Source organism: Notolabrus celidotus, unplaced genomic scaffold (assembly GCF_009762535.1).
Source record: "Notolabrus celidotus isolate fNotCel1 unplaced genomic scaffold, fNotCel1.pri scaffold_154_arrow_ctg1, whole genome shotgun sequence".
NCBI classification, from domain to species: Eukaryota; Metazoa; Chordata; class Actinopteri; order Labriformes; family Labridae; genus Notolabrus; species Notolabrus celidotus.
In genome coordinates, this window is record NW_023260026.1 from 55,001 (window position 1) to 64,429 (window position 9,429).

General features: G+C 42.0%; 1 protein-coding gene across 1 annotated transcript in view; it reads right to left on the reverse strand.

Moving 5' to 3' along the window:
- LOC117808805 (5-hydroxytryptamine receptor 3A-like) overlaps nucleotides 1-9,429 on the reverse strand; it is a 43,965-nt gene that overhangs the window by 508 nt on the left and 34,028 nt on the right. Inside the window, exons 2-11 of the mRNA XM_034678464.1 lie at nucleotides 8,954-9,070; nucleotides 7,918-8,069; nucleotides 5,658-5,702; nucleotides 5,438-5,547; nucleotides 4,061-4,230; nucleotides 3,343-3,503; nucleotides 2,535-2,745; nucleotides 2,248-2,421; nucleotides 2,028-2,113; nucleotides 1-371 (exon numbers count right to left, since the gene is read on the reverse strand). The exon at nucleotides 1-371 is cut by the window's left edge and continues 508 nt beyond it. Coding sequence (XP_034534355.1) covers nucleotides 126-371; nucleotides 2,028-2,113; nucleotides 2,248-2,421; nucleotides 2,535-2,745; nucleotides 3,343-3,503; nucleotides 4,061-4,230; nucleotides 5,438-5,547; nucleotides 5,658-5,702; nucleotides 7,918-8,069; nucleotides 8,954-9,070 — 1,472 coding nt within the window. The 3' untranslated portion in view covers nucleotides 1-125. The remainder of the gene's footprint in view (nucleotides 372-2,027; nucleotides 2,114-2,247; nucleotides 2,422-2,534; nucleotides 2,746-3,342; nucleotides 3,504-4,060; nucleotides 4,231-5,437; nucleotides 5,548-5,657; nucleotides 5,703-7,917; nucleotides 8,070-8,953; nucleotides 9,071-9,429) is intronic.

The following is a 9,429-nucleotide window of genomic DNA, read 5'->3' on the forward strand; positions in this document are numbered from 1 at the left end:
ATTTGACAGTGGGACAGCCTTAAGCCCTCACGGACTCAGTGGGAACGCGCCTCAGAGTCAGTGAGTGTTTGAGGGTGGACATTGAGATTGGGACGATGACTTCAGTTTGCTGTTCCTTTCATTATTTAGAACCAATCGTTTTCTTCATTAAACCAATGTGCAAACAGAACGCCGAGGAACAGACTGGTAGATATGAAATAGAACATGAAGTAGATTCTGTTGATGGTTTTGGTCATCCTGGTCCAGTAGCCGGGTTTCTCTTCTTCCTTCCTGCTGCTGAGAAGCAGAGCCACTGTTTTTAGAACCTCCCTCAGCTCCTCGAATAGATTCTCTGAGTCGTGGGACTCCTCGGTCAGCTGGCTGCTGCTAACCTGCAAAAAAGTCATTTAAAGCAACTATAAGGAGTTTAGCTGATCACCAAACACACTGAAGTTAAAACTGAAGCCTCCTTATGACCTACACACACATAAGAGACCATCAACAACACTATGCCTCAAAAAAACAACTCTAGACCCAGACATCTTTGCCAACTACAGACCCATCTCCAACCTGCTGTTTCTCTCAAAAGTGCTTGAGAAAGTAGTTTCCGTCCAGCTTCATGACCATCTACATCTCAACTCACTCTCACTCAACAGAAACGGCTCTGGTCAGAGTCACCAACGACCTGCTGATGACAGCGGCTCCCCATCTCTGCTCATCCTCCTGGATCTAACTGCAGCCTTTGAGACGGTTGACCACCACATCCTCCTACACCGCCTTCAGAACACTCTCTCTGGTTCTGTACTGGAGTGGTTCCAGTCCTACCTGACTGGACGGGCTGAGTACATCTCCATCGGCAGTGCAAAGTCCAGTACCTACTCTGTCACCTGTGGAGTCCCACAAGGGTCAGTCCTCGGCCCCGCCCTCTTCACCCTGTACATGCTCCCTCTCGGCCACATCATCAACCGGCATGGAGTATCATTCCATTCTTACACTGATGACACACAGTTATACCTCAGGACAGACACCAACCCCTCTGCAGCCACTCCACCCACATCCACATCCACACTGACCGCCTGCCTGGAGGAGATAAAGGCATGGATGGACCAAAACTTCCTCCAACTCAACAGCTCCAAAACCGAAGCCCTCTTAGTTGGCACCCCCCACCAGACCCAGTCATCTCCACTTACCACCATATCCTTCACAGGCCACAACATTCCCCTCTCATCCATAGCCACAAATCTTGGAGTCAAAAATGACCTTCACCTCACTTTTGAAACCCACATCAATAACATCTGTAAAACCTCCTTCTACCACCTCAGAAACATCTCCAAACTCCGCCCCTCACGCTCTCTCCCTGATGCAGAAAAACTGGTCCATGCCTTTGTCTCCTCCAGGATTGACTACTGCAACGCACTTCTCATCGGGAGTCCCTGGCAGAAGCCTTCAAAAACTGCAGTCGATCCAGAACTGTGCAGCCAGGGTCCTGATGAGAGTGCGTAAACACGACCACATCACACCCATCCTGCATTCACTCCACTGGCTCCCGGTTTCACACAGGATCGAATTCAAAATCTCTCTGCTGACACATCAGTGCATCCCTGGACACGCCCCCATATACTTGAAAGAACTGCTACCCCCACAAACCACTACAAGAACCCTCCGCTCCACCAGCACCAACCGCCTCCACTGCCCCGCAGCAGACTCCTCACTGTGGGAGACCGGGCTTTTTCCTCCGCTGCCAGGCGACTGTGGAATGCTTTCTCCAATCAGCTGAGAGCACTACAGACTACATTTCCCTAGTTTTTATTCCCCTGGTTTCATCCATAGTTTTTATCTGACCTTCCACAGAGTCTTTAACAAGTGTCTGCATTTTACTGTTTGTTTTTAACCCTGTTTGTATTCTTACTGCCCTTTTATTAGGCCCTGTAGCACTTTGAGATTTGTTCCAAATGTAAAGTGCGTGATAAATAAATTATATTATTATTGTTATTGGTGCTCTGTATCTGTGGGATTAACAGGAAATACACAGTAAGAGACTTCCTGACCTCTGGGACCTCAGGCAGCAGCTCTGGGGGCATCTCACCAGGGGACAGATCAAAGACACGCCTGCAGGGAACTGATATATACACGTCTGCAAAAATGCATTCCACAGGTTAGTGCATGCTCAAAGTAGCAACAATTATAAAGGATTATAAATGATTATTTGTTCTATTTTCAATCAGAAATACATCTGCAAACTCTGCTCCTTGTTGTGCTGAATCTCACCTCTAAAGAAGTGATGCATTCTTCCTGGTTTCTCTCCACAGTTGTCTTCTGGGCTTTGGTCTTCATCTGCCTCTTTGTCCTGGGACACATCGTCTTTTTCCTTCAGGTACATCATCAAGATCGTCTCCAAGAGGCTCAGCATCATGAAACCAAAAGCCCCGATACAATAGATCGCTGAAGAAAGAAAGAAGCAGTATGAATACCTAAAGACACGTTTCTACCTACACATTGAGTCAGTATGTGCTGCTGAAGAGCAATCACTAGAGGAAGACTCTGGGCTTCTTCACCTATAAGGGGGATCCTGTCTGAAGAAGAAGGCAGAATATCGTTCAGAATCAGCTGCATCACCGTGACAGCCAGCAGCACAGTGACCTTGAAGCTGAGCTTCTCACCTCCGCTCTCTGAGATGAGGAAGGAGGCCAAGTCCAGAAACAAGAAGAACAGGATGGGGAGTATGAAGTTGACCACATAGAGGACTGATCGCCTCTTTATGGTGACCTGTGAAATCATTTTTAAGAGTTTTTCAGTCAGAATGATGCAAACTAAACTTTTTCAGTATCCCACAAAAACAATACAAACAGCAGGTGAAATGAATGTCTGACTTGCTCTCCATTCTAATGGAAGTGGTTGATTTATCCAAGCTACACGACGTTAGTGTTACCGTAAAACCTCAAATATAGACCCGGGCCTTTATGTGCAGTTACTGCTGAAGGTAACAGACATTCATGTGAAGCAGGTTTGTGTCAGTGGCGTTCATTTTTGAACCATACTGAGAGTTATTAAAGAATTTAAAGTGGACTCATTGTCACAGAAATGAAGCTGTTTGATGGAGTAAGTCAGTAAAATGGAGGAACATGGAGGAACATAGTCCATCTCCTGCTAAATGAAATGTAGGATTCCAGTATTGTGTTAAAAAATCAGGTATGTGTTGATGCATAGAAGCTAATGCTCTGCAGCGGTTGTTCATGTTGTTAAATGGATATAATCAATATGTGTATTGTTACTGACCTATTCTGACAAGACACAACAACGAGGTCTCTGAAATGTAATGAAGAAAATATTCAAATAAGTGTGTGTATCAATGTCTGTACTTACCGTGTAAATGAGCATGCTACTTTCAACATAAAAACTGTAGACCTCTTTGGTTTCCACTGTCACGTTCATGAGAAGCCACTCAGACTCATCCTTCATGTGGTCACGAGTTTCCTTTAATATATAATCATTACTCTGCTCTGAAACAAGCTTTATTTCCCCCGCTGAGGTTGGAGAAAAAACAGTGTTAGGGTTTCATTCCAGTTTAAACAGAGACAAAGTGTCTGGTATGTTTGTATTGGTGAAGTTATAGTCCTGTACTAGCCTTGCGTCCCCAGACCCTTTGACATTACTGAATGGGTCTAGATCTGCTCATTTCCTTTCCCCAGAGGGTGTTAGCAATGGCTGCATTAGAAGTGCCTCTGGAAGAAGTTGGACAGACCTACAACCAATCAGAGCGATGCAGCGTGTGACTTAGCACAGAGCAACAGAAAATAAACAGACAGCACCAAGTGTCTGAATAATCATCATCCAGTTTAGTGAAAACAGACTCAGGTAAAGTCTGAAACGTCACTGCTGTTTGTAATCTCAGAACCCGCCCCATTTTAAATAAAGGACCATGAATGGTCCGGTGTATCTGAGGTCAGCGGCTCTTGACCCACCTTTCAGCAAAAACCAATGAGCTGTCTGATGGGTCTGGCAACGCCAGGCTAGTCTTTTATTACATCCATGTAATGTGTAAAATATGTACAAACATGCATTCAGACGTATACAGACTCACCGCTGTGTTGGATTGACTTGAAGGTTAGGCTGCAGTTCTGAGTGTCAAAGGGAAATTTGTAAAAGTTCATCTTGCAGGTGCTGACCAGCTCAATTTCATTTCTGAGAACTATCTCCCCATAAAAGAGCACAGTGAGATATGGAGTCTGAGAGATCTTGTCTTTTTCTGTTCTGTGAGAGAAAAAACAAACACATGGTTAAACCTTTGTTCAGTTTGAATAACGTGTTACACTTTACACCAGTCTCACTGAAAGCATGCTTTAAACTACAACTGATTTAAGAAAGTCACATTGTGTTCTTTTGTCTTTGATTTGATAATATAACTAAACACCATACATTTGAACAGAGATACACATGTGTTATTTATACACAGAAACACAACTTTTAACATTTCTGTTATTTGGGAATCTCAGAGGTCAATAATAAATAATAATACATTTTATTTCTGGCCGTGTTTCAAAATACTTACGGTCACCTTATAAATGCAACAACAATAAAACTGACTTAACATCAGAGCAAACAGTTTGTGATAAAACCACACATGATTATGTATTTATTCATTTGAACTTTATTTTACCAGGTAAAAAATGTTTGAGAACCAGCATGGACAAATGGAGAGTGAACAGGGGGAGAGATGGTTGGGAAAGACATGTTTTCTTGTAAACTCTGCAGATGAATTTGAGTTTCACAGGTGTGTTATGTAAAGTTAAATTTGAGCAGAAGTTCCGGGGACTTTTAGCCCCCAGAACTCTCCCAGGAACTAAATGGTTCCTTTGGCCCCATTGTTGTCTGTGTTTCCACCACGGGTTTAATTCCTGGTAGATTAAACAAATCTATAGCTCGACTTAAAGGGATTTTAAAAACATGTCGGAGATCAAACTGGTTTCGGTTTAAAGAGCGACCCTGTTAACTGAAGACTCTCAGCCGGATGCATCCCTCACAAACGTCTTTAGACCATCATTAAATATCTGATGAGGATCTTTGGAGAATAAAAGATAAACTAGTTTGCATTCCCAGGAACTCCTTCTGTGTTTCAACAGCTGTGTAAACTCCACAAACACTGACACGTTCAGCTGAAGGTCTCCAGTTTACAGGGTCACTCTTCAGACTGGAACACCGGGAGCTGACAGAGACGCATTCACACTATCAGGCTCAGAGAAGACTGATGCTCAGGAGGTATTAAACCAAGTGAATCACAGTTTGATTTTTAACAATAAAGACAGAGTAATAAACAGACGAGGACACAGAACTAGTTTTGTAAATATAACAAACTGAAAAAGGACACATACAAAAAATAGCTGGAAAGAACAAGTGCTTTTCTGAGTTCCAGTGCATAGAACTTTTTCTGGTGTATGAGTAGAACAGAAGTCAAACTTACACCTCTTCAATGGATATATCAGGTTTCCACAACTGTTTAGAAGGGAGAGTCAATGCATGAGTCCTACAGAACTCTCTATACTGCCATTTGATGAATTCATTCTCCCAAATCTAAAAAGAACAACAAGATGAAACAGCAGTCAGATGAATAATATTTTGGTCTTTTAACAGAGTGAGACGAGGTTATACAGCTCATCAAAAACTCTTTAGAGAGAACTCACCATAGTTATCCAGACGTAAGAGACTAATTCACGTTCCTTTTCTCTCTATGAGAAAAGAAAAAGTTCACTGTTCACATCAGTAATTTTTCAAATGTTAATTTGACACAGTCGGGAACAAAAGGTCAGATAATAAATGATCATTAAGTAGATTTTATAGTGTCTAATATGTAATTAGCATGTTTGTGTCTGTTTTTAACTCAGAGAGAGGACAGAAGGAGTTTGGTCAGACCTTCAACCCCAGTTCTAAAAAAGTTGTGAGACTGTGTAAAATGTTGATTAAGTATAGACTTTAAATGATTTAAAATTATTAACATCTGTTTTTAATGTTACTTAATGCCAGCAACACCTTTTTAAAGAATTAGAACAGGGACAACAAAACAGGTAAAAAGTTGTGTAAAGCTAAAAAAACCACCTGGAGGAACATCTCCTGACTAATGAGGTTAATGATCAACAGGTTAGTCACATGACCGGGTCTAAAAACTCCACCCCTACTCCTCCAGAGAGGCAGGGGTTCTGGTTATGATCCGGGCAGCTGAATTCTGGACCAGTTGATGTTTATGGAGAAGTTTGTGGGGGAGACCGAAGAGGATAGAGTTGCAATAGACCAGGGAATTGACGAAAATAGAGGTGTTGTTAGGTGTGAGGGATGGGCGGAGGCAGTTGATAATGCACAGGTAAGACTGTAAATAAAAATGGACAGCGTTGCTCCGCCTCTTCCTGTTGTACAGTTCTGAAGTCAAAAAATCGCACTCCTGGGTGCAGCCATTGTGCAGCCAGAGCCCGTGAAGCCACTGTAACAAGCTCCGCCCTACAGCGGAGCGTCACAAGACGCTGTGTGTCCTTTGAAGTTTCCCTCCACGGCGGATATGAATCAAAGGAAAACATCAAAGAGCACAGTAGGTCACTGTATCAACAGATATACAGTTTAGTCAAATTGGCACAGCGGCCCACATCTTCACATACAAACACAAAATCAATATGAAGTACTCGGCCTACTCACCACTGTCTGGACGAGCCTTAAGCTCCGCGGACTTGTCCACGATGCACTGTATGTCCATTCTTTGATCTGTCATTCTCAATAGATAACATGACATGTCCACTCAGTCTCTCCTGTCCCATCGTGCTCATCAAGGGGTTCTTAGTTGGTTTTAACTTGGAGAATGAGCGCTCACTGAGCTGCACCAGGCAGCTCTGCGTAACTCCTCATCTCGTGCTTGCAGCAGTGTGTTGGGGTGAATTCCCTCAAACATGTTCCCAGTTCCATTTAAGCTGGTGAATGTTTGGGACAGTTGCTGGATGATGATATCAGGCATTAAAAACGTTCACCTGAAAGTTGCTCTCTGGGACAGTGAGGCGACTGTCTTCATCCAAGTGACGGCTAACTTTTCTAGAGCAAGAGTGTCAGACTAAGCCTCATCAAATCGCTCTCTAAACTCCATCTAAACACTGATTGAGTTTTGGAGTAGAGTAGATGCGTTTATTTCATCAGCAGATCTTCTGTTTTTTCTCACATCATTCACCTTTTCACAGATGGCCTCCCAAATCGCGTTTCTAACGCTGAGATGTCTCTGCTGGAGTTCACTTATTTCCCTCCTCCACAAAGACCTCCAACTCCATGGCCTCAAACTTCATTTATCGCTTAAGACCACTCTGCTCTCTCAAACTCTCCATGGTGACAGCCGATAGCACACGCAAAATCCTCGTAAAATAGGGTGGTCCGCACCACTTTTGCACTTGTTATCATTTGTGCACGCAGTCTTAGTAGATCACCCGCAACACGCCCAGAAATAACACCTGCAAAATTATTATTTGCACACGCAAAATAGCGCTCGTTATTTGGGATCTTAGTAGATCAGGCCCTTGGTATCCTCTCAGTCTGCTTCATGAAGTGGTCTCCTGGAATGGTTTCTAATTAACATGAGCCTTGTCAAGAGTTCATTTGTAGAATGACTTGCCTTCTTAATGTGTTTGAGACCATCAGTTGTGTTGTTCAGAGGTAGGGTTAGTACACAATGGACAGTCCTATTTGACTACTGTTGTAATCCAGATTATGGTAAAACCAGATTATTTCATAGTTTAGATGTCTTCAGTATTAATCTACAATGTTGAAAATAATTAGAATAAATGAAAAACATTGAAGGAGAAGGTGTGTCCAAACTTTTGACTGGTAGTGTACTTTCACAGACAAAAATCAAAAAAGCACTAATATGTTCTTTACAGAAGAAAACATGTTATTCATAGTTAAAAAAAACACACTTACCACATCTAGGATGCTATAGAGATATATACCCAGGGTTACTTCTGTGGGCCTCCTGTTATTTTTCGTAGGCCGGGTCCAGAGGTACTTGGCTTTGTTCTTGAAGTTGAAGTGCTTCGTCATGCTGACATAAGTGCAGTTAGAGGGCATATCACCTACAGTGAAGACATGAAGTCACATTCATGATGACAGTTCTGTCAGATAAAGGAAACAATCACAGAATGAGATGGTAATAATCACACTCTTAATTTTGTCTTTGAATTCAAACTTCAGAGCTTCTGTTTGACTGTCGTTCACTTTCCCTTTAGACTAAAAATATCTTCTTAATGCATGAAGACCGTCACGTTTACCTCTTGGACAACATGTTGATCACTTCAATACTTCATCTTATGACTAATTAGGCTTCCTCTAAATCTGGAGACATTCTCATCAACCTCTGTGATGAACTCATTGAAGCAGCAGCTAAAGTTATGGACGTGGTAACAGCTGAGTAATATCAATGTGTGCTAACATGTTGATGGTTGGGACCACAGTGTGTTGTTCACTGATGGCTGAGCAGTCATGAATAAATGCTTGACAGGGGATCAGAATGTCAAAGGTTATTTTCACACCTGCAGCTGCAATGCTTTGTTCTGATTCAGATGATGTTCAGAGCATTTCTATCAACTGCTGTCGCGTCTTAATAAAACACTGATCAGCTGCTAGTCTGTTTGGAAGCAATCAGGTGTTAGAGGTCACACTTTAACAAATACTGAAGGAAGAAAAGAGCTTTGCACTGATTGGACAAATGAAGGAAAAATGTCATTTCAGCAGTAATAATTTATTAAGTTCCAACGTTATGCTGCTCTATTTAAGATAACCCTAAAGTCTCTGTGGTGCAACCAAACAATGAAGAGACTGAAGTTACAAACTAAGTTCAATGCAGAGCTGAGTGAGGACTTTACACCCTACCTTTAGAAGACGTGCAACAGACCCCTGATCTGGTTTTACAGCCAAGCAAACACTCTCTCAGAATAAAGCTTTCTTCTGCAGTACATACCTTCACCACTCATTAAATCCTCGTAGTCAACAGGAGGCTCTGTGTGATCAGGAGGCTCTGTGTGATCAGGAGGCTCTGTGTGATCAGGAGGCTCTGTGTGATCAGGGGTACTTCCACCTGAAACAAAAAAGTTTACATGTTTTTATGTTCTGATTATTTCTACATATAAACATTCAATGAACACATTTTGTAGAAGTTTCCTTCAGTTAAAGTTCTCCATTTCAGATCTATCAGCTGTCATGAAAATCAAGAGCAGGTTTTTACTGTTTTCCTCTCAGGACTGGATGGAGATTATATTTCAGAGTCCTAAAGTCAGACTTTAGAACTTTATTTGTCCACTATGTAGAAAACTGTCTTTAGCTTCACACAGACAAACAAACAATACAACATTCAATGACAAGAACCAAGAGAGGACTTGGTTACATATATGTCTACATATATATATATATATATATATATATATAGATATATATATA